This window comes from Tiliqua scincoides, chromosome 7 (assembly GCF_035046505.1).
Source record: "Tiliqua scincoides isolate rTilSci1 chromosome 7, rTilSci1.hap2, whole genome shotgun sequence".
NCBI classification, from domain to species: domain Eukaryota; kingdom Metazoa; phylum Chordata; class Lepidosauria; order Squamata; family Scincidae; genus Tiliqua; species Tiliqua scincoides.
This window is the reverse complement of record NC_089827.1, coordinates 10169935-10195448: the sequence shown is the minus strand read 5'-3', so window position 1 is coordinate 10195448 and position 25514 is coordinate 10169935. Positions and strand designations below refer to the sequence as shown.

The 25514-nt window shown below is 42.8% G+C and overlaps 1 protein-coding gene across 4 annotated transcripts in view; it reads right to left on the bottom strand.

Moving 5' to 3' along the window:
• Positions 1–25514, bottom strand: part of CADPS2 (calcium dependent secretion activator 2) — a 308405-nt gene that overhangs the window by 53370 nt on the left and 229521 nt on the right. For 2 of the 4 annotated variants that reach the window (XM_066634562.1, XM_066634564.1), the window contains exons 19-25: positions 22613–22754; positions 22365–22484; positions 12035–12190; positions 8080–8227; positions 6211–6225; positions 3481–3555; positions 8–91 (exon numbers count right to left, since the gene is read on the bottom strand). In XM_066634562.1, coding sequence (XP_066490659.1) covers positions 8–91; positions 3481–3555; positions 6211–6225; positions 8080–8227; positions 12035–12190; positions 22365–22484; positions 22613–22754 — 740 coding nt within the window. The remainder of the gene's footprint in view (positions 1–7; positions 92–3480; positions 3556–6210; positions 6226–8079; positions 8228–12034; positions 12191–22364; positions 22485–22612; positions 22755–25514) is intronic. The other 2 variants (XM_066634565.1, XM_066634566.1) reach the window with 1 other exon arrangement.

Genomic DNA, 25514 nt, shown 5'->3' with positions numbered 1-25514 from the left:
TACTTACTGTGAATGAAAGTATTGACGAGAAGAATGTGCCTTCATCATACCTTGATAATTTAGAGAGCACACCTTCCAGCACTGCAACAAACTACATTAAGAGGCACAGTGTAAATATTCATAGATGCACACAAGGGTTTGTGAATTACTTTTACAGGTTGAGAGGAGATTTTCTCTGTGTCTGATACTGTGCAACCAAACACTTGGACAATGGAAAAATCCTCTTTTAAGTGAAATGAATTATTTTTTTTAAGGAGTTGATCAATCTAGTATTTGTGAAGAAAATGCAAAATTATGCTGTTGAAGCATACAAAAGTAACAGTCTATCATGATACAGGTAGATTATCCCTTATTCATACATCCGAACTACTCCAAAATCCGGACATTTCTGTCCAAGATTTGTTTTCTGTAGTGTGAACACTAAAAGGTCTCATGTTCATTCCCACGTACAGCGCAGGTACAGACTGTAAATTCTATTCTCTGCTCTGTGATGTGTAACCTGTACAGACAGTGTTGAGTGTCAAAGAGGCCAGCAGACACCCATATGATTGCAGTGAAAGGAGGAAGCATTTCTTGTTATATTTATGCGATTTTTCCAAAATCCAGACACCTTCCCATCTCAAGCAGTCTGGATAAGGGATACTCAACCTGTACCACCAACAGAAAGTCATTAAAATGACAAAATATAGGATCTTAAAGTCAAGTGGATTAGGAGGAGGTAGCTGCAGTGATGAGGGTGGCAAATTTTGCATGCCTCAAGTGCAACTTGTCCTTGGACTGGGCCTGCATGCCGCCACACTTTCCAGCACATAAGCAAGCATAACCCCCCATGATTAAAGTGAGTTTCTCAGCATGCTGTAAAGTGGGCAGGAGATACAAGTCCTCACAACACAAATGGCTGGTAAAAGAGGTATCAATTGAACTGGCCCACTGAAAAAGAATATTGTGCTTTTACCACTGCGTTATTCAAATTGTAAATCAAGGAACTGAAAAGTCACCTTTGTGGGCCACTAATGAGATTCTGTGCTGAAACTTATGCACACAGTTATTAGCTATCATACAATTAGCTTTATTCCAAAAACCTACCACCCAAAACCTCAATCATCCTTATTCTGGAAGTGGTGTCATAAAAGGGCACAAAACAAAGTGAGAACGTTATCACCTGGAAAATACAAAACTGGCAACACAAATTTATGCACACTCCACACTGTAGTGCTATTAGCTGCCATACTACTGGCAGGTTTGCAAGTGAACAGGCTGATGGAGAACTGAACAAGCCTTCAGAAGAATAATTGCTTGACATCTAGAAGCCCTTCCTTAGGACACAGGAGAAGCATTTTATGAGTGTGAGAGGACAGGACAAAATTCCATCTGTCATGCTGTTAATGGCCACTCTAATGGTGTCACAACAGTGTCATCTTCCTTGTTCTCTGTAAGGATCTGAGAGTCTCACCTTGCAACAATCCATGCCCCTAATGGCTTACAGGAGTGACAGTAGCCAACTGCTCTTATCACATCCTTAACCTACTCTGTTTCCATCATAGCCATCTGTATATAATTTGTTTCAATATTATCTATGAAATGTATATGAATCAGTGCAATGAGAGCAACAAGAAGTGATCTTTGCTCCGCTATGGATATAAGGAAGGAGTCCTAGTTGAGCAATTTTCCGAGTCACCATGAATACAACATTGAATAGTTTAGAAATGCAATATTCCCATCTTGAAATGTCAATTCTGTTGAGAAATTAGCGTATATGAAGACACCCTGTGTGAATAAGGCCATTGGTCCACTTAGGTTAGTTTTGATTATGGCGCAGAGATGGACTTAGATGGCAAAGACTGTCTAGGGTGGAGGTTCCCACACTGGGGTCGCACAACACCCCAGCCAGTGGAAAATGGTTGCAACCGCCTTAAGGGGGGGTGATGAGATCGCAACAACGGCGACAGAACTTCTGCACTCATGCCGCGACCAAGAAGAAAAGGGGGTTTCAGACGTACCTGGGGGTCACTATGGCTCTTGAAGGTGCAGAAGGTCTGCAGCCCACTTTGCAGGCCTTCCCGTAGAACAGCTCTCTGATGCAATTGTGACTCATTTATGGTTTTTATCGTTTCCTCAGTCCCGTTCTATCTTGCTGGGCTATGTTTGAGGAGAGCCGGGAGGGGGGGAGTGTTCAGAGGTGGATTTCAAGGACAAGATCCTGGCATGTCATTGACACTAGGATCCACTCCCTCCTTCACCCCCAAACACTCCCCTGCCCATGGCATGCCCTGCTGATGACTTACCAAGGTTGACACAGCCCAGGGTCCGCAGTAGTGAGGCTTCAGTGCTGCTATGGTTTTGCAGCAGCTACTGATTGGGCAATGGTTCGCTCCACATGCTGTCACAGGGCATTTTGCAACAGAGGGTTGCTTCTTCCACTGTTGCAAACAGATCGGGCTAAAAGACTTCTAGCTGAGCTTAGAACAATGAGGAAGATAGCCAGAATCCTGAAGGCATTCTGGCACAAAGCAGCACAATCATTTCTGCTTATGGAGGTAGGCACAACGTCAGCATGTTGTCTGCCTCTGTTCTGTGTTCCTGTTTTTAACATGAACGTTTTGAAACGGCAGATTATGGCCTCAAACAATAAGATCCATTAAAGTTCATATTATTGCCCATGGATGGACACTAAGTTCAACCGGAAAAGTTCAGAGACAACAGTATACACACTTCTCGCTAATACTGATTGCTCTTTGGAGAAATTGGAAGTTGAGACACTCCCACTTTTAATGAGCTTCACAATTTATTGTGCTTTATTTTGGGGTGGAAATATTTTAAACGACAACATTTAGAATGCCATCCAAATAGACAGGATTATTTTCAAGTTTTCTCTTTTATACTACATAAAAGAGAATCACCAAGCACCAATGTTAAAAACAGGGGAAGCTAAAAATGGGGAAAAAATGTAGCAAAAGACTTTCAGAATCTTTTTATGCATGATCCATTTTTAAAAAGGGCTTTAAAAGTCTTTGAAAAATGTAAAGCACGCACAGTGTGCAATGTGAAAACAAACAAGACGACAGTGATACATGCAATTAAAGCTAATTATAACACAGTAACAGTGTGCTGGTCTCAGATACTAGAAACTAATAAAGACACCATAGCACAAAGCAAAAGAGAAATTTATCTGATTGATAGACACTGTAGAGAAATGCACAATATAAAAAACAGATCTAATTTAAAGCTGCAAACATCTTGACAAACTCACATAGCGTTAGTCACTAATGGCACAAACCTATGCATGTCTACTCTAATGTAAGCCCCACTGATTTCAATGGAACTTACTCCCAGGTAAGTGCGTACAGGACTGCAGCCTAAGCCTACTTTCCTTTAAAGTGCAACGGAGAAAAGACTGATCAAATGTCTTGCCTTTATAGAAAGATGATAGGGCAACATTTTTTCTATTATTGTCCAACTACAAAATATGAATACATTTACCTTGGAAACAAGAAGTGAAATTATTTCCTTCACGGTTTCTTCGATCAAGTCATCTATTTTTGAATGGTATTGCTGCTGCATTTCAGAAGACGAAAAAAAATAAGAATCATTAGGGTGTACATGAACACAACATGCCGTAAGTCACACATGGTACAAGGCTTTTAACCTGACAGACCAGATCTACTTAAAAATTACCTTTCTGAACACTCGAAGAACAAAAATCTTGAAAATGATCCACGTAAGCAACACTTTCTTACACCCTGTGTAAGAAAATTTTCCCATGTATGCTGTTGAATTAGGCATAAAACGGGGTTATTATTTAAATGAATTGAGTTCTTATTCTGATTCAGGCAGAAGAATGTGAAGGATAATTTTTTTCTCTTCTATAATCAAGACAGCCTCCCAAGGGTTCGTTTAACTGGAGAAACGTTATGAGAAAGAGATTTAATAAATAAAGCAGTTTATGTCTGACAACCTTCATCTGTAAGTTGTGTCCTCTAGAAATAAAATGAGGAACATTAAAATCTTACAAGAACCCTTTTAATCAGTGAAGTGAGTTGCAGTTTATGTAACTCCTACACAATCGGCTCAAACAGGGCAAAAATAAAATTTCATTAGAGAAACTGAAGCTCAGGTAATAAATTACTAGGCCATAAAAGGCATAATAAATAAATCGGCTGCCATTCTTCATTTTGTTTTGTTTCTGCCTTTTCCCCCTGCTAATGAAAATACTGTCTTTAAAGAAGCACACTTTAAATTTAACCTGAAAGACTTTCACACTCTGATTTGATGATAATAGAACAGACTTTCATCCTGCAGTTAGACAAGGACTGCTTTTCTATTCTGAGCATACATCCATTAAATAAAAAAAAAAGAAAGAAAAAAGGAAGAGTAATTCGCCTTCAGAAACATTTGTCCACCAGCCACTTCACAAAAAAATGTGACTTGTAAAGACTAACCCTATCTTGATGGTTCAAGGCTACCTGAAACAGCAAGAGCATAATGCTTTGGGAGTAAAAGCACCAAAATCAATATAAACATTAGCCCAACTTGGCAGGAGCCCATTGAATAGTTTTCTAAAATTTAGCTTTTTGAAGGCTATTTGCCTTCTTTTTCAAAGTTGCCACACAGATCTACTTAATAATTCCCAGGAGAGCTGCCCTTTTGTCAAGCAAATGCCTACTGTGCTTAGATTAATGAAACAAACATTTTGTATACAAGTAGATGGATGTAGATAACATGTCTAATGTCAGAAAGTGCCAATTATGGCTTTTATAAAATGGGCTGCAATGCAGCCCACAGTTGCACATTCTTAAGTCCCATTGAAATAAAAGGAACAGACACTGGGATAACCGTGGGCAAGATTGCAGGCATAGTAAATGATTCTTTAGGGGATAGAATTGTATGCAAGAAGGGGTGTACATCAACACAATTCCCATGTAGGAGTATAGCTTTAGCTTTCGATAGCCAGAATTACCTTGAGTGCAAACAATATAATGAACACAACACAATGAGGCTGTAAGTTTACCATAGTTGAGATATTATTGGTTGCTATTGCTCACTGTCTGAATTGTTGGTTTGCCTTTTGGGACTAAGGTTTTCCCTTTGGTGTACCCCCAAAAAGCAACTGCTGTCTGCCTGAGGGTTATATGCTTGTGTGTGTGTGTGTAGGGGGGCCCTGCTAAAGGTGGCACTACCAGTTTTGCTGCTTTATTTCAACACCTCTTAAGCACTTTGTTCTTTATTTGATTTTAAGGAATTTTAAAGTTAAAGGAGTTTTAATAAATCCAATCAAGGTAACAAGTGGGATGAGAGAGGACAGCGTTTCTCAATGTTTGTCCCCCTGATGATGATGTCGGTTACTTCTGGATTGGGAGGCCAGACACAATGTGACACACACACTGGTAAGAGGTTCAAGGCAGATGGGACGGCATTTTTGAGCACATGAAAAGTACACACTGGAAATCTTCCTGCTGAGCTGAGCCTTCTACTGCTGATTTTCACATTGCATTGCTGGTCTCACTGCCACAGGACAGGAGACTGGGGATCCTGTGTGTAATACTGGACACCACCTCAAGTATCACCAGTGATATGAGTACTACTCATTGAGAAACACTGAAATAAGATATGGATTTCAGAAGAGACAGCTATGGGATGTCATTCTCCTACAGCAGGGATGCCCAAACCCCGGCCCAGGGGCCACTTACGGCCCTCGAAGCCTCTCAATGCAACCCTCAGAGAGCCCCCAGTCTCCAGTAAGCCTCTGGCCCTCCGGAGATTTGCTGAAGCCCGCACTGGCGCAATGCAACTGCTCTCAGCGTGAGGGCAACTGTTTGACCTCTTGCGTGAGCTGTGGAATGAGGGCTCCCTCCACTGCTTGTTGTTTCATGTCTGTAATGCAGTAGCAGCAGCAAAGGAAAGGCCAGCCTTGCTTTGTGCAAGGCCTTTTATAGGCCTTGAGATATTGCAAGACCTTCAATCATTCATAGAAGTTCATCTTTAATATATTCATTTATGTAAACTTATGCAGATTTATTCAAATTTTAAATGTAAATTAATTCTTTTTTCCCCCGGCCCCCGACACAGTGTCAGAGAGATGATGTGGCCCTCCTGCCAAAAACCTTGGACACCCCTGTCCTACAGTGAAAGATGTGCAAATTAATATACAACAACTTATGATAACTGAAACACTTTTGAAGGCAAATAAATGCTGAAACAAAGTGAACTTACCCATTGATTAGCAAACTGGGTCATGTGACAGAAAGTTCCCCCAAAATCACAGACAGTGGGGAAAAATGGGGAAAATAATAATTACAAAATCATATATGAATATCTAACTTGGTGACAATGAAAATGAGTATTTTAAAAAATCAATAGAAAGTGCAAAGAAAATTAGTGAAAACTTTGACATGCTATAAAAAGATAAACGTACATAAATAAGACCACTCTACAACAAAGCAAAATACCGTCGGCACCTGTGCCTGTAAAATCTTCAATCCAGGGGTTCACAAATTTTGCCTTAATTTGGAAGCTGGCTAATGTTTCTAAACAGCCAGGAAGACCAGGCTTTCTTGATTCCTGCTCTACAGAGGCAAAATAGACACTCTTTACTTCTATTCCTTCTGCTTGTGAAAGAGGGTTTACAGGGCAAGAAAAAAAAAGGTATGGGTTTGCTAAGAACCCCTTCCTAACAATCCATACCCCTGATGCCATGTCCTGATATAAGTGGCAGGTTGACTCTGCCTCCTGCATTTTTAGCGGCTTAAACAAGAGAAGTAACTCCTTTGACAGAATATGCTGGAAGCTCTCCGTGCTGGTGTCTAAAATTAAATGTCTGGTACTGGTGGCCATATTTGTGAACCCCTTCCTGCTGCAAATATTAATCAAATTACTACAAAAATGCATATAGCGTAAACTAAAATGGCACAATGAAAGATTAAACATGGGATGATATTTACCCTACTAGTACTTTCCTTAATTATAGAGTGTTTCCAGTGGAAATTCTTATCTGACAATGGGAGCTGCTTGCTTTCTTTCCTCTGTAGCAGAAGCTTAAGCTTAGGACCTAGTTGTGTATGAAGATCATCCTTCATCTTCCTACAATGGGCTTCCACAGATTTGACTAAGAACATAAGTACAGCCCCACTGGATCAGGCCATAGGCCCATCTAGTCCAGCTTCCTGTATCTCACGGCGGCCCACCAAATGTCCCAGGGAACACACCAGATGACTTCATTCTGGTGCCCTCCCTTGCATCTGGCATTCTGACATAGCCCACCTCCAAAATCAGGAGGTTGCGCACACACATCATGGCTTGTACCCCGTAATGCCACTTAGTACCACTTAGTACGTAATGCACTTAGTACCGACTAAGTGCGGATGCCAGTGCATGGCTGGAGGGTCTCTGAGACCGCCCAGATGCAACCGTGAGTGTCTTTCAGTCACTTCCATAAGGTCTTCTGAGGCGCAGGGAGGTCGCACATGGCCTCCCCGTGCCTTAGAAAGGCCCCCCCAGGCCTCTGGAAGGAATTTCTGGTGTGCTGCAGGCCACTGACCTGGTGGAGTTCATTATTCATGGAATTGGTATCTACAGGGGTTCCTAGAGCTGTTTGCCTGAGGATACAAAGGGCCCACTATTCATTCCTCATGCACGTTATACATGTTTAAATGCTCACCCTTTAAGGGGATGGGGTGGCCACTGTGGTTAAGACATCTGTGCTGAACCCATGCAGAATTTGACTTCTACCCTCTTGGAACTAAGGTACATTTCTCCATTAAGAGTGAGTCAAAATGGGAATGATAGAGGAGAGGAGAAAGAGAAGCAGAGGAGAGATTAATACTAGGCTAGTGATCCTCAAGTTGTTTATTCTTTGTGGGGATGTGGAAGAGCATTGTTGGAGTTGGAAGTGAGCAAGGATCCTTTGCCACTGTTCTCTCAGCATCTTATACTACTCTTTGACTGCAAGTGCAGAGTTTGAGCATATTGTTTCCTTTGAACCTGCAATATCCAACTCAGAAATGTGGCACAAACCTTCTGTGCAGTTATTAATCTTTTTTTTTAAAAAAAAACCTACATTTTAAGATTTGACATTTTTCTTACCTCCTGCCCCCCATCCAGAATACAGAGTTTTGCCGTTTGTTTCTTAGCATCAACCAGCACATTGAACATTGTGCACACTGAAGAGGGAATGCGCAAGTCTGTTGATTTGTTTGCCTTCTGTAGTTTGAGCTCAAATGCAACTCTTGTTCTAGTAATTAAAATATAAAAATAGCAGCCGAAAAAAATCTGTCATAATTCAAAATAACTGGAGCGTAAAAGCAAATCCACACTAAACATATTAATGTAAAAACCCATTTAATTCACACGTGTGAAAATTAACATCAAAATGTTTAGGAACATGCAACTTCAAGCAGCGGAATAATATCCACTTTTTCAAATAGAACTTTGCAGTGTGGCGGTGTGATAGTCATCTCAAGGTTAGATACTGATTTAACTAAATAACTGCTTGCCAAAACACAACACAGATAAAATACATAATATCTGTCGCTCAACATAAGCTTTCTGAACAATTTTCAAACCAGCAAACCTCCCACCACCTCCCACAGATCATCACTAAACAGATTCAGGTACTTCTGGAAAACTGTAAATATGCTGTTAGAGCTGGCCCTTCACTTTTACACAAAAGAACGCCTACACAGGTGCAATTCAAAAGTAACAGTGATGAAGGCAAAAAGCGATGATATTTGAATTGCTTCTACCAGAAATAACTAAGGATCAGAGCACATGTTGCAGACTGCCTACCACAAAGCAATTTTGAATCACCCCCTGGAGAGGCAAGCCACGTGTGCTGTGAATCATGCTGAGTCCTAAGCATGCCAACATATGAACAGAAGTGTTAACACCAGAACCAGGAGGCACGCACTAAAATTGAGTGTTGGGAGACTTAGAAAAGACAGAAGAAAATATTTCTTTACCCAGCAGATCATTAATTTGTGGAACTCCTTGCCACAAGATGATTATAAAGCTTTGTAAGCAACCTTGGGCATTTGCTTTGGCATGGGAAAGGCGGGTATAAATTTCTTAAATAAAAAATAAATGTGGTGATGGTGCCTGACCTAGATGCCTAGCTGTCTGTGACAGATCAGGAGAGAGATCTTGGGTTGGTGGTGGACAGGTCGATGAAAGTGTCGACCCAATGTGCGGCGGCAGTAAAGAAGGCCAATTCTATGCTGGAGATCATTAGAAAAGGTATTGAGAACAAAACGGCTAATATTGTAATGCCGTTGTACAAATGGATGGTAAGGCCACACCTGGAGTATTGTGTCCAGTTCTGGTCGCCGCATCTCAAAAAAGACATAGTGGAAATGGAAAAGGTGCAAAAGAGAGCGACTAAGATGATTACTGGGCTGGGGCACCTTACTTATGAGGAAAGGCTATGGCGTTTGGGCCTCTCCAGCCTAGAAAAGAGGCGCCTGAGGTGAGACATGATTGAGACATACAAAATTATGCAGGGGATGGACAGAGTGGATAGAGTGATGCTCTTTACACTCTCAGAACACCAGAACCAGGGGACATCCACTAAAATTGAGTGTTGGGAGAGTTAGAATAGACAAAAGAAAATATTTCTTTACTCAGCATGTGGTTGGTTTATGGAACTCCTTGTTACAGAATGTGGTGATGGCATCTGGCCCGGATGCCTTTAAAAGGGGATCGGACAAGTTTCTGGAGGAAAAATCCATTATGGGTTACAAGCCATGATGTGTATGTGCAACCTCCTGATTTTAGAAATGGGCTATGCCAGATGCAAGGGAGGGCACCAGGATGAGGTCTCTTGTTATCTGGTGTGCTCCCTGGGGCATTTGCTGGGCCACTGTAAGATATAGGAAGCTGGACTAGATGGGCCTATGGCCTGATCCAGTGGGGCTGTTCTTATGTTCTTATGCCATTAAAAGGGATTGGACAGATTTCTAGAAGAAAAGTCCATCACAGATTACAAGCCATGATGGGTATATGCAATCTCCTGGTTTTAGAAGTAGGCTATCTCAGTATGCAAGGTGCAAGGCAGTGGCAACAAGATGCAGGTATCTCGTCTTGGACTCCATGCTCCACGCTCTTGTCAGATGCTCTCAGAGGCATCTGGTGGGCCACTGTGAGATACAGGAAGCTAGACTAGATGAGCCTTCGGCCTGATCCAGCAGGGCTCTTCTTAGGCTTGGGGCAGGATGGTGAAAAGCAACCAATATGAATAAGCAACCAACCTATCTATTGTGAACAGGCAGCTCACCAGGCATTGCAGATTTAAGGTGTAAATTTAAAGAGTGATTTAAAGCAGCTTCGGTTCATAATATGAATATGGGAATTTTTGTGCAAAAGATAGGCCTAACTCAACCATGGATAACTCAAGTTACATGTGGTTTACATCACTCTCCCGTTGAGGGTCGGCTGCCATGCATTCATTGCCTCTCCATCCTTTTTCTCAATATTTCTTCAAATGGTTTGGAGGGGGAAGCAAAAATAGACACATGAACCAGTTGGAAAGACGACTTTCCTTGCTGGTTCATTCCAGTGCCAGTCTCTATTCTTGTTCATTTTTCTCAGCTGCAGGCCAGCTACAGCCATGTTGGAGAGAAAGGAAAGGAGTGCATCAATGAAAATCTTACTTGCTTCCAATTTTTCCCTTCTAGTCTTCCCTTTGGAGGAGATGGGAATGAAGACGGACAGACCAGGCTGCGCTAAGGAGCAGAGAGGTAAACCCCAAATTTCCTGGCAGTATAGTTCTGTCTTGTTTTCATTCTGCCTTTCATCCTATACAGAGGAACCCCTGCTAACTGGTTAAGAGACACTTTTTCACGTGGATACTTCACTTTTATTTAGCAGGGGGAGAGTAACTGGCCCACCTCACCCCAGCAGTGTCTTTTCTAGTGGCTGTCTGCTGGTGTTGCATCTTTTTAGATTGTGAGCCCTTTTGGGACAGGGAGCCATTAGTCATTTGATTTTTTCTGTAAACCGCTTTGTGAACTTTTTGTTGAAAAGGGGTATATAAATTATGTTAATAATAATAATAATAATAATAATAATAATAATAATAATAATAATAATAATAATAATAATATCCTATTTTCTCAACCTGTCATCAGTATTTTGCTTATGAAAACATTTCAAAAGAATGAAATATTTTCCCCATGTAAATGTTCTCATGGTATTCTTTTCTTAAGGCAAGCAAACACATTCTATATCAGGGGTGTCAAACTCGTTTCATACCAAGGGCTGAATGGCATTCATGATGCCAGCTGAGGGCTGGAAGTGATGTCGTTAGGCAGGAAGTGATGTCATTAAACAGGTCATAATCAAAAATAAGCACTTTTTCTCACTTAGGAATTCATTAACTTCAAACAACAGAAGAGAAAACACACACATCTTTATCATATTTCAAGGTAAGGGAGAGCCCAATTTTCGTGGGGGCTGCCCTTTTAGCAGTAATACCTCAGCACTGCTCAGCAGCTGAGAGCATAAGGGCCAGATAAAAAGCTTCCGTGGGCCGCATCTGGCCCCCAGGCCTTATGTTTGACACCCCTGTTCTATATTATTCTTCATGAAATGTATCCAAACCAATTATAAATGTATGAAGCGGTTGCTCAACACCTTTCTGAACTAGAGAATGAAAAGATACGGTTGAACCTGAGACAGAATGGAATCCAAATGTTTAGTAGCTCAACTGTTTGGTTTTTAGCGGTACAGAGACAAAGGTATCTCGACATGGCTGATTACGATAGATTCACAATCCAATCCTATGCATGTCTACTCAGAAGTAAGCCCCATTTGAGTCAATGCGGCTTACTCCCAGGAAAGTGTGTATAGGATTGTGCTGTGAGTCTACTCAAAACAGCAATTCAAACCTTCCATCTGACAGAAGGTATAAACACAACACAACACAGAAGTATCTGATCATTATTAAGACGTCTTATCCCACTGGTTGTGGTGGGGGAAGGAATCAGTACCACTTTTGAATATTTCTGAAAATCTTATATGATAATTTCACAGAGTTTCTACGTACCTTTTGACACAGGCTTCTATCATATCGCCGGCCATGAGTTTCAGCCTTTGCTCTAAATGATGGGCAAATTCTGGTTCGGGCCAATGAAGATCAAAGACAAACATTTGTAGTGCATCCAGTTTCCAGAAGAGATCCTCTGATGTTACTGACCCGTTACTACAATAATAACAATGATAAAAATTAACTAATGATATTCAAACTACAACAGTAAACAAAACCAAGCCCCCACCTCTCAGAACTACAACTGTTTAATCATTACATAAACATTTTGTAATCACTATCCTGCTTTGGCTTTTGGGGGAGCTTTTGGGAGAGTTTAGTCTTACATCTGCTTTCGCTGCAGTGACCTAAACAATGACTCGGTAGCAAAGTTCTGTGTTTGACAAAGGGGCGCCAATTAGAGATTTTAATCTGTTTTTCACGTTTTTACTGCTGTACTGTTTCACTGTGATAATAATTGTCTAATGGCCCAATTCTACTTGGGTGGTGGCAGTGGAATGTATGTTGTGCTGGCGATGAATGCCATGAAGAACTTGGGCGCTGCAGGACCGATAGTGGGAAAGTCAGAGCCTCCCCATGTGCTCTGGAGCAGCAGGAAGCCACTGATGGAGTTAAGTTAGCAGGAGAGGCTGGACGAGGCAGGGATGGGCAGTTTGGGGCAGCAAAGGGGGCGGGTTTGGTGGTAGCAGTGGCTGCAGAATTCTAAACCCTTCCTGAACCCAATCCCATAGCATGGGTCCATGTGAATCTGCGCCAGCAACTTCACTATTGCAGGTCCAAGTACACATTCCAGCACATGGAGGCTTGCCCCCTGCAACTTTCCAGTGCTGATGCAGCTATACCAATGGGGTATATCGCTGCATCCTGTGGTGGTGGGGCAGTCAAGGAGACCTCCCCAAGGTAATGAAACATTTGTTCCCTTATCTTGGGGCTGCATTGCAGCTGCATCAGTGCTGGAAACTCAGATAGGACTGGGTTTTGTTAAGCCACAATTTCCTTTCTGTAGAAGCCCCTATTATATGTGTGATAACTAAAGCAGCATTTATAACCTTGTTAGAACCCCCTGAATTTGGGGAACTTGGGACCAAATCCTATCCATCTTTCCCAGACTGATGTAGCTGTACCAATGAGGCATCTGCTTCATTCTGTGGCGGTGGGGCAATCACAGAGGCCTCCTCAAGGTAAAAGAACATTTGTTCACTCACCTTGGGGCTGCATTGCGACTGCATCAGTGCTGGAACCTTGGATAGGACTGGGTCCTTAGAACCATAAATGCAAGAGAATTTTAACCAAAATATTAAAAAATATAGCAGCATATAAAGTAGTCAAAAGTAAAACATCTCAGCAGCACACACACTGAGTTCTGCACCATGCGTTGGCTCATGGCAGTACCTAAGAAGGCATCCCTCTGATGTAAATTGTATTGGGAAAGACATTTCATATTTCCTGCAGCCTGATGGGATATTGTCAAGACTGATGTACAGTGGATGACTCTACAGGAATATCACGAGAGATGATCCTGAGACATTATTTCCAATCAGATTTCTCTCCCTTGTTTTCTTCAGATTTTCGTTTTACTGTGTTTTAATACCACAGCCCAGTTTTCCTATTCTGATCCTGAAATGGAAGAACACTCCCCATTGTCCTTCCCCGAAATGTAAGATCTATTGTAAGGGTGCTATTTTAATTCTCTTCTACTATCCCTATTTCTATTCCTAAGGAAACTAATTGATTCAAGAACACAGCCATTCCTCAAGAATCTATGACCTTGTTTGCATGAACATTTTTCTACCAAGTAGGTGAGCACAAACCTTGGACTCCTGTGCACCACTGCACAAGAAAGTAACATATAATGTCATGCAATATTATTAAGACTGCAAATCTATACATACTTACCTGGGAGTATGTCCCACTGTATTTAGTGGGGCTTACTTCTGTGTATAAGTGCATAGGATTGCACTATAAGAATACAGTGGGTCCTCTTTCTGTGGATTCGGAATCCACAGATTTGACCCACCATGGGTTCCAAATTCATGGTTGGAGGATCCACAGAGGACCTCCTGGATGTGACCGGATTCTGGTTGCATCCAGGAGGCTTCCTGAGAACACCCTCCTGGAGGTGTTGGAAAGGCACTTCCAGTTGAAACAAAAATGGGAAGTACCTTTTCAACACCTCTGGGAGGCATTCTGAGGACCAGAAAGGCCATGTGCAGCCTCTATGGGCCTCAGAACACCTCTAGATGCAACTGGAAGGTGCTTCCGGTCATGTCTGGAAATAAGGGGCAGCTCAATCTGCAGATTCGGTTATCCAGGAATGGAACCCCTGAGGATGCCAAGGGCTGATTTATAAATTGTTGGGTTTTTTTTCCCCAACAAAAAAAAGTCAAAGCGGTTTACACAGAAAAATGATAATAAAAAAGTAGCCTCTCCCTAAAGGGCTCACAATCTAAAATACTCATTACACACACACACACCCTACATCAGCAAACAGCTACTGGAAAAAGACAGAACGCTGGGATATCAGGTTCAACTGGGATGTCCCTTAACTCAGTTATCTGTAGCCCTCCTGTCCTGCAGCCATGACTTCAGATCAAGGAGGTCCTGGATATTGTGCGAGGTTACAGCTCTCTTCACTAGTTCTAAGCATAGAAAGAGACTCTCCCTGTGTTCAGCACCTGTCTCTGTGGTGAAAAATGCAGGGAGCTGGACCCTGTTGTGTCACTGACAAGGAGTATGGCTAACTGTCACGTTGTAGAGAATTCTCCTAATGCATTCCCCTCTATGCGGGAGAGAAAGCATCAGAAGAAGACTTACGTGATACCTTCTCTTCGGGGAGAGTTATATGCACAAGGGATGCACAAACACAAAGCTCATTCCCATTCACAAATCAGGTAGAAAAATGATTATATCAACAGAGCTTAGGTTGCCACCCAAAATGTTTGCATAATGTTAGAACAGGTTTATAGCTCACTGTTAGCCATTAGATGAAGATCAGGATCTTTCACTTATAAATTGTTTAACAGGATTTCTTTCAAAAAGGATGAAGAAAACTATTTCATCACAAATACTGCCCATGTAATATGCACATCCATTAAAGCCATATTTGAATTTCTCACCAGTCCTAGATGGCTGGCCATTCGTTGTGCAAGAGTCAAGAACACAAGGACATAGTTCAGAACATATCTTATAGAGGTGTTCAAAAATGGTGTCACTTATTTTGCTCAGCCCACTGTGTTCAGTAAGACTTAGGGCACAATCCTACCCTGCGCTGGAACAGGCAAGCCAAAAGGGTTGCACTGTATCCAGCGCAGGATAGGGGCCCAAAGCAGCTCAGCCAGAGGCAAGGGGAAACTTTTCCCCAAAGGGGACGCCTTTGCCCCAATGGGTCTCCTTGGACTTGCACCACCTCCTGAGGTGGCACAAGTCCGAGGAAAGCAGAGCGGCTTCACGCCGCTCCAAACTCCCCGGGAATGAGTTTCCCAGGAACGGGAAACTCCCCGCCTTCCGCTCCCCTGTCTGCCCCCAGGCCACCCACTGCTCGCCCTCCCCCCCCACCCAGGAACGATTACGTTCCTTACGGCACCATTGCGACTCTCCCATGGGCGCCTCAGGATTGCGCCCTTAGGCTGTAATCCCAACTTACTCACTGGAAACAAACTCTACCTATAGAGCCTAAGCCCAGGTTCTGTTTAAGTTAACTGGTGCCATCCAGACACCACTACTACCTCCCTAAATACTCCATTTTATGTGATAGTAACTCGGAAACATGAGCTACTATCTAGGAAGCATATTCAGAGCTTTAGGGGGAAAGCACTTGAGTTCCAGTTGTTTTCTTCCCATGCTGGCCACTGCCATGTGAGCAAGGGTGTTATTCCTGTTGCTCGCTGAAATGCACATTTCAGCCCACACTGCCTTCCCATGTCTCACAACTAGTTACCTGCTAGACCAGTGGTTCCCAAACTCCTGCCCCTTTAAGACGGGATTGGGACCTGACAGAGCAGCCATAGGCAAGAGCAGCCATCACTTCTAGGTGTTACCCGCCACTGCCAAATACCCAAAAGAACTGGGTAAGTAAGAAGCTCTATAAAAACCTTTTCCTTACCTTCCCTGTAGTTGCTGGTGGCAGGAGGGAGAACCTGGAAGTTATGGGTGCCATCACCTACAGGTCTCCGCCTGTTGCCACCCCCCCGAAGTAAAATGATGTGTCGAATGTGGTAGCTGGGGGTCGTGACCCCCAGGTTGGGAACCATGTGCTAGGGTCACTATTTGACAACAGGTATTGTGGCTTACCCCCCCCCCCCATATCTTGCATGACTGCTCACACATCCCTGATAAACAAATTCTGAGACTTGTTTTGAGTTATCTCAGGAAATGAACAATGAAGGGAAACAAACGAGTATCTTTTAGAAAGAATTTTTATCCTGGTTAATTATATATGCTGTTATGTTCCTCCCCAAAACACTGTTCTAATTCCCTCCCAGTGCATTTCCTTAGACAACTCCAAGCATAATTCAGCGTGCTTTTCATGTCTAGCCAAGATGTCCTCTGTGCTAACCTCTCGGGGGACCAATCAAGCTGAACACTGAATACGACACACAGCGTTTTGCTCTCTTAATACCTCTTCAGCCTTAATGCGCAATGCCCCAAATGTACCATTAAAGAGGAAGACTGGCAAAAACAACTGAAAACAAAGTAATGATGCTCATAACACTGTGTAATGATAGATAAGAACACACATTTACTGTTTCTAACTAGGCACAGGAAAAAGAAATCCATTGTGCGCGAATGGAAATGCCAACAGAAAAAAACTATACTGTAAATAACTTTGGCAATAACACATATGTTTTATTATGTATATAAATACACAAACACAGATCTTATGATGTATCTATTTCTAAACAAGGTCTCAAAATGAGAGTCTGGAAAAAATGAGAAATACCACATTTAATAGTGCAGGCATACCTCTGCAAAACGTGCTTAACTCTCTGCTGATTATATTTAAATTTAATCATATCTATATCTAAATTTATATTATCTAAATTTATTATATCTAAATTTAAAGCTGCACTCAATTCAGTGGTCTAGCTAAGGGTATGCAAGGGGTAGCAAGTGCACCAGGCAACAAACTTTAGGGGAGCAATAAGCTGAGCTTGAAACTACAGGCCAAAATTGTGAAAACTGTGGTATGTACAAATTATACCATCATGTTATGTATCATTGGAAAGGTAATTTAATGCTGAATGCAATGAAACAAACCACATTGGAATATCACTATTCTATCACAAGTTATGGCCAATTAACCAGAAAATGAAAACACAACTGCCTTATGGAACAAAAAGTGGATTCTCTAACTCAAAACTGACCTATGAGGCTGATTGTTCTGAAAGCCAATGAGATGTTATTATGATACAGCATGGAACCAGTAAGGTGTTAATATGAGTCAGCTCTCATTTATTTTTCACATTTTTATACTGCCCTTCCTCCAAAAAGCTCAGGGTGGTGTACACAGCTGCTCCCCTCCTTTTGTCCTAACAACAACCCTGTGAGGTAGGTGAGGTTGAGAGAAAGTGACTGGCCCAAGGTCACCCAGGTAGCTTCATGGTTAAAGGGGGATTTGAACCTAGATCTTCCAGGTCTGAGTCTACCTCCCAAACCACCACACCACCCTGGCTCTCGTTTCCATGTGAGTTATCCCTGCTAACTGGGTAAAGAAGTACTTTTTCAAGTGGTGCTTCTCTCATATTTAGTAAGGGGAGAATAACCGTCCCTCTTCATCCCAGCACAGTGTCTGTAACCAACAAAGGGACACACTTTTCATTTATTTAAGTAATTAAATTTGATTTTGTGAAGGGCAGGCTACAAAAACTTCTTTGAACCCAGGTAGCAGATAGATGCCTTAGTTAAGTCACTAACTGGGGGGGGAGGTGACAGAGCAAGTGGGCGGTGAGCTGCTGGGGGAAGGAGGTGAGTTTTCCCCTAATTTTCACTTTTTTAAAAGCCTGGACGTGAAGCCACTTCCGGTTGTGACATCACTTCTAGGGCAACATTGTGAGCTCGGTACCGGGATACATGATCACTAGCTACGCCACTGATTCAATTGCCCTGGTCATCTAGATCTCAAATTTACAACTTTAACCATAGGAATGAAGGAATCAGAAAGATTTCAAACTTATAAGCCACATGCAAAGGTCTACATAAATATTGTATGACATTCCTAGCAAGCATTAATTGTTCAGCATTTAAGAGTTGTTTCTTAGCAGCTCTAAGTGTTTGAAATATATAAGGTCTACATAAGCAGCTCTAAGTATTCAAAATATATAGTGTATATATATATATATTCCTGACATGTTTATGATGCAGGGGGTATGTCAGCAAGCAGGATCTAGGTCAGTCTTGTTTCACTCACGCTGATAACAAGCAAACATCATGCCCCTCAAGTCTTCAGAGTGAAGACCAAATTTTGGTTTGTTGGAGCAACTCCCCTGCCCTGTCTTTGCTGGCTGGCTTCTAAGAAGCTTTGCCTTTGAAAATTCCATGACAAGCCACACCTGAATCAGCCAATTCACACCTGAAAACAATGTCGCAATTGTGGCGGCTTCCTGATTTCAGGGTAAACAAGGTCATTCATGATCACAAAAGAGGTGCCTTCAACCAGTGACAAAGTTAGGGCATCTGGTACCCGGGCCCCACAAATTTTAAATACCCCCATAGCTCCGATCCTTGGGCCACATGTAGCCTCCCCAGTCCCCCCCAAAGGCATGGTACATGGGGCAAAAGACCCCCTGCTCCTCCTTAGCTAAACCACTGCCGTCAATTTTAGCATTTCTTAGCAAATTCATTAAACACTCAATCAGGAGTCATGTTCTAACCAAGGCTCAGGTCTCCAGAGCAATAAAGGAGTCCCTTGCTGCACCCTCCCTCAGGGTGCTGAACAACAGCAAACAACCATCTCCACTGGGGATGAGCCATTAAGGCACAAAGAGTGGCCTGAGATGAGTTCACTGCAAAATAGCCTCTAGTTCTATAGGAGCTTTGTCTATAAAAAGATGAGTCACATCTCTCTCCTTGTTGCAGCTTATGGAGATTTTGCCCTCCTTAAGTGTGGATACCACTAGCCCACTGTACTCAGTTACCTGTTGGTGCTATCTCAAGCATTCCCATTCCTTCCACTGCCCAAGCACTGCAGTACCAGCTGGCATCCTGGAAATCAGACCAATCTCTTTTTCTAGCCTTTTCATCTTTCCTGGGAGACCCTACCATAAGCATAAGCTACAGCTCAAGGTTCCAAGTCTTCTCCTGGGAAAGCAGTCTCAGCTCTCTTGTCTTGCTCTCTCCACCCTGAAACTTGCTGGGATTGTGTGTGTGTGTGTGTGTGTGTGTGTGTGTGTGTGTGTGTGTGTGTGTGTAAAAATATCCAGGTCTGCTGATAAGGTTTGCTTATCAACCCCACATCTACTTTTCACCTATTTTTGAATGAGATTGTTGTGTCTTGGCAAACTGTCTTCTTCCAAAGTCATTCCAACCAGCTGCTTCTGTCCCAATATTGGGGGCACATGCTGGGGTGATAAGACGGTGGGAGCAGCTGCCCGGCCAACTTTGGAAGAAGATTGGGGTGAAAGATAAGGAGGAGCGCGGTGGAACAATAACTGCCATTCACGTCAGGGAGGGCTTCCTCAGAACCACAGATCTGGTCTGCGGACCATAGTTTGGACATGACTGTTCCAGCACCTAAAAATTAGCCCCCCTAACTGATCTATCAAGAAGATTCCCATTTCCAGTTGGAGATGTGGTGCTGGTCCGTAACTTGGACGGCTTTAAAAGGCAATTAAATGAATTCATGGAGGACACATCTACCACAGAGTGCTAGTCATGATGCTTGTGTGTCACCTCCAGGTTCAGAGGCAATAGGCAGCTGAACAGTAGTTACAGGGAAGTAATGCTGGGAGAACGATATGCCTTCTCCTCCTGCGAGTGGGCTACCCAGAGGCAACTGCGGGAAACAGGATGCTGAACTAGTCAGGCCTTTAAGCCTGACCCAACAGGGCTCACCTTACACCGGGCATTAACAGGGAGAGGAGGGAGTTTGATTGGGTTGGCAACAGTCATTCTTTCAGGGTCAGTGTCATCAATAGGCAAGCTAGGCAGCTGCCCAGGACGCAGACCTCAGAGGGGGGAAGGGCAGTACAGATCTTTGAGGGACACAGTTTGTGTTTCATTTTTGCAATTTAAAATAAATTTTGCAGTTTCAAATTCTGTACTTCGCAGATTTTCCACAAGACAACTGCTTTTTGAACAATGAAGTTGGCAATTTTTGGGGGGGCTGTGTGTGCACATGCAAGTAGTCAGCCTTGCCCAGGGTACAAAATAACCGGGCACTAGCCATGCATACTTTCTTCATCAGCTCTGAATGTCCTTATCAATGCTTTCTGTTAAAGAAATGGGGAGGGGGGGAGGAGGGGAAGATGCATCAAGTCACACTGGATAGGTACTATATGAATCTGCTTTGTGTGAGGTCCCAGTTTATAGTGGAACAGGAAAAGGTGCAGAAGAGACGAACTAAGGGCACAATCCTAACCTTGCGTTAGACTGGCGCAAGTCCATTGTGACAACCTAGGAGGGTCGCAAATGTGCCATAAAGCACATTTGCGCCTCCTTGGGAGCAAGCCACGCCAGTGTATGGAGGCAAGATAGGATAGGATAGTGCATGCAGGCAAGATAGGATTGCACTGCACAATGATTACTGGGCTTGGGTACCTGCCTTATGAGGAAAGGCTACAGTGTTTGGGCTCTTTGGTCTAGAGAAAAGGCATCTGAAGGGGAACATGATTGAGATGTACAAAGTTATGCAGGGGAAGGACAGAGTGGATACAGTGAGGTCCTATTCCCTCTCACGCAACACCAGAAGCAGGGGACATCCACTAAAATTGAGTGTTCGGAGAGTGAGAACAGACAAAAGAAAATATTTCTAAACCCAGCGGGTAATTAATCTGTGGAACTCCTTGCCACAGGATGTGTTAATGGTGTCCAGCCTAGATGCCTTTAAAAGGGGATTGGATAGACTGATGGAGGAGAAGTCCATCACAGGTTACAAGCCGTGATGGGTATGTGCACCCTCCTGGTTTTAGAAATAGGCTACCTCAGAATGCCAGGTGCATGGAAGATGCGGGTCTCTTGTGATCTTGTGTACTCCCTGAGGTGGGCCACTGTGAGATACAGGAAGCTGGACTAGATGGGCCTTTTTCTTAATCCAGTAGGGCTCTTCTTATGTTCTTAGTGATAATGTGGAAACAACTCTTTGCATTTTGCACAGGTAAATTACATTTCCTATCTGATACTTGTGGGCAATAACACACATACTAGGGCCACAATTTATTGATGCACAGGAAGCCTTCAAAACAAATGCATCCATGGCAATGTTTATATATCACTATGAAACTCACACAAATCTGGAGGCACCAGTATTTAATTACCAATCTAAATTCTTAACATGAACAAAGAACAAAATATGGAGCGGTAATGGAACTGCACACTAACTCTGCTTGTCTGCCTCCTGAAAATTTTGATTCACTGCAAGGTTTAAACAAGTCAGTGTTTCTCAGAATAATCCTCTGTTTGCTGAATGCCTATAGCGGAAATCCTTTCAAACGCTCCTTAATACTTTGCCTCTGCTGTCATGGAGAACATATAATTGTCGAGCTGTTCATTTGAAAAATAAAAAGCTGTTCCAATTCCGTTTTTAAAGAAGTGAAAAGCAACCTCAGACAGCTAGAAATTTAATTAAGTGGAAGTTGAACTCTATTAATGCTGGAAGTGTCCTATTAAAGATGGCAACTATAAAAATCTCATAAAAAATACTGCAATCAATTGCCGATGCTATTTTCAAAATTCTTTGGCACATGCAGGGGATTACTAATAACATGCGAAAACACAAAGAGCTATTGACATTAAAAAAAGAAAAAGAAAACCCACACTCATGTACAATCATTTAAAGTGTTTCCACGCTGCTTATTAACTAAATAAGAGCAATTATGTAATTAAGGGTGATGACTGCTCAGTGTACCACAACAAACCTTTGCCTAGTTAATTTTAAGCAACATCCTACTGAGATTTTACACACCAAAAAAGCACAACCCAACAACATTCCATGCTTGGCTTTCCACCAAAAAAGCTGTCATTTCTGTCTAAATGATCACAAACACCATGCAGTCCAAAGACGGCCGGACATGACACCAGCTAGGCCATGCAGAGCTGAGACATGTACGTGTTACACACACACACACACACACACACACACACACTCAACATTGAAAGATTAGTCAGGTATACACACGTGGAGTCACAAAAAGAAGACATCCAGGTCGGTGTAGAAAAACTAGGTATCTGTGGAAGATTAAGAGGCAAACTTGGAACTTTTGGAAGAGCTACATTGGGAAGACTGTTGGTGATGGTCCTGTGAAAAAAATAAACAACACAGGAGTACAGTAAAAAGAGATTTTAAGGAGGACAGTTCAGGAGCACTGCAAACCCCACTGGGACTAAAGGTACACATGGTTTAGAGATCTTCCCAGAAACACTTACTTGACAGGCTGCCATGACTCTTGTTCAAGACCTCTGTGGAGGGACTGGGCAATGGATGATTCCATGAGATCAATGTAGCGGATGACCAAGGGAACAAAAAGCTCTTGCAAGTGCTTGTGAAACTTTCCATTGCACAAAAGTGCTTGAAAGACAAAACAAAAAAATAATTCTTAATTACTCCCCTAGCTTTTCACTACTATAGGCTTAAGATGAAAGCTGAAATTACGTCCTGACCGCATTTTGCATGCGGGGTTTAACGCGTGGTGATTAAACTCTGTACTCTTGAATGGTTATTTTATTTATATTTATATCTCTTGCTCGCCTCCTTTTTTCCTCACAACAACCCTGTGAGGTAGGTGAGGCTGAGAGAAAGTGACTGGTCCAAGTTCACCCAAGAAGCTTCGTGGCTGAGGGGGGGGGGCTTTGAACCTGGATCTTCCGAGTCCACCTCCCAAACCACTACACCACCTTCATCAAATATACCTTATCTGATTTATCTACTGGTGGTTCTGCTGCGAGATCATCTTATGAGCAGTCTAAAACAATGTTTTTGCGATGCTGGCCAATTTACAGCTGTTACTACTACCAGTCAATCTTTACCTCAGTCAGTGCAATTTTTAATTTAGTGCAGCAAGGCTTATCTATTTGTGCTCCTAAAATTTATGAGCAACACAATCCTGCCTACATTTCTGTGCAGCGATGCAGTGGGGCCAGCAAGGGATCTTTTGCATCCCACAGGAGAACTTTGGTTGCTAGAGGTCTCCTCGGGTAAGGGGTCATTTGTCCCCTTGCCCCAGCAAGCTGTAATGGTTCAACTCAGACCTGCACAAGTGCCATTGCTGACAGAAGTCCTTGCAGGCAGATAGGGCCTGGGAAGGTACACACTAGCATTGCCAATTCCAGCACCTCCTAGCCTCAGTCTACCCACCTTGCCTCCATCACTGCCTTCCACCTTCTCCCTGCCCCTCAGCTGGATGGCCTGGTGGGCATCCTTGGAGAGCCAGCATGCATGGGAAAGCTTTTCCCATGAAGCGCTGTTGCAAAATGCTTTCTGGCACTTTTGAGACAGTGCATGCTGGTGGAATGTGTGTTCTGCCGGTGGTAGGGATACCATAAGATAGGGTCATAAATGTGGAACTCTAGCATTGGAAATTACACACATAGTATCTGAACCGAGGAATTTGCACACATTTCTCACATACAAGTATGACAAGGGCTGTCATCCACTGAGATGGTTTAAGATCAGGAGCCAGGCACACAAACAAGACTGTAGATAGACTGAGATGCAATTCTAAACCAGAACTAAAGCACGGTGTAGCATTACCTGCACAAGCTTTGGGCTTGCGTGCTATCCTTTACACAATGAGTTGAGGAAATTAGCCCCTTCCCTTCATGGCTTTGAACAATCTGCAGTTGGTCCCTGTGTTTAAACCTGGCAAATTCCAGTTCTTCAAAGCAGCGAGTTTGCTAACAAAACAAGATATCAAACAAGATTTGGAGGCAACAACAAATTGTGGGTCATTTTAAACCATGAATGGAAGGTGCTAATTTCCTCCCTTTGAGCACAAAAGGAGTATGGAGAGTGTGCGACCCCGAGGTGAGTGCGAATAATAATAAGGTATGGTTTAGCTCTACATCTGAACCTGCTCTATTAATGAACATTCTAAAGCATTTTTATTAAAAATAGACCACTGACTACAAAAGGGCTAAGCATGCAACACTCGGCATAGGATTGCAGGCATAGAATTTAAACTTTGACATTAGGACAGTGTAGTCTAACACACACACATACACGCTATGAATATTTATTTAATGAAAAATCAAAGTAGTCAAAAGTCAGCTTAATTATTTCAGCAGTGATGACTTTCTTTTTCCCCAAGTAAGCTAGTGTTGAATCAAAAAAAGATAAACATCTTGGTATCTTCACGCACACAGCTGCTGTGATATTGAAAGGAATTTTGAAGACTTCGAATTATTATACACAAATCAAATCATTTAACTAACCTGAATTCATTATAAACCAAAAACACGCATTAAGGCTGCACTCCTGTGTTTGCTTACCTGGGAGTAAGTCTGAACTCTGAATTCAGTGGGGCTCACTTCTAATTATTATTCCTATTGGCAACCTTCAGTCTCAAAAGACTCTGGTATCACGCTCTGAATGGTGGTTCTGGAACAGCGTCGAGTGTGGCTGTAAAGGCCAATTCAGGAGTGACAATCCCTTCCACACCGGGAGCAAGTGCAGTCTGTCCCTGGTCTGTCTCCCTGGCTATGGGCCTTCCTTCTTTGCCTCTTAGCCTCAGACTGTTGGCCAAGTGTCTCTTCAAACTGGGAAAGGCCATGCTGCACAGCCTGCCTCCAAGCGGGCCGCTCAGAGGCCAGGGTTTCCCACCTGTTGAGGTCCACTCCTAAGGCCTTCAGATCCCTCTTGCAGATGTCCTTGTATCGCAGCTGTGGTCTACCACAGACGCAGGCGTCTCTGTTTCAGCAGTGCATACATGCTAAGGATTCCAACTCTCCCATTATTTCCTACTAGTATTATTGTCCTCAGCCAGAGTGGGCTGGTAGGGCTTACCCAACCACCATGAGAAACAGGAAATGATGCCTATATACTTAATTCTGCTAAGATGTATACAGTATATGCAAAACAGGTGGCGGGAGAGTATGAAAAGACAAAAAAGAGAACCTTAGATACTTAACCAATTGCAGACTTTAAATATGTTCCTCAACCAATTCATTATGAGACTGGTTGTGGAGATACCTAGTGGCATAGCTAGACAAGATGCAAACCTGGGCTGCAATCCTATCCACATTTACCTGGGAGTAACCCCTATTGGCTACGGTGGGATTTATTTCTGAGTAGACATGCATAGTATTGGACTCTTAGGGTGCAATCCAACTT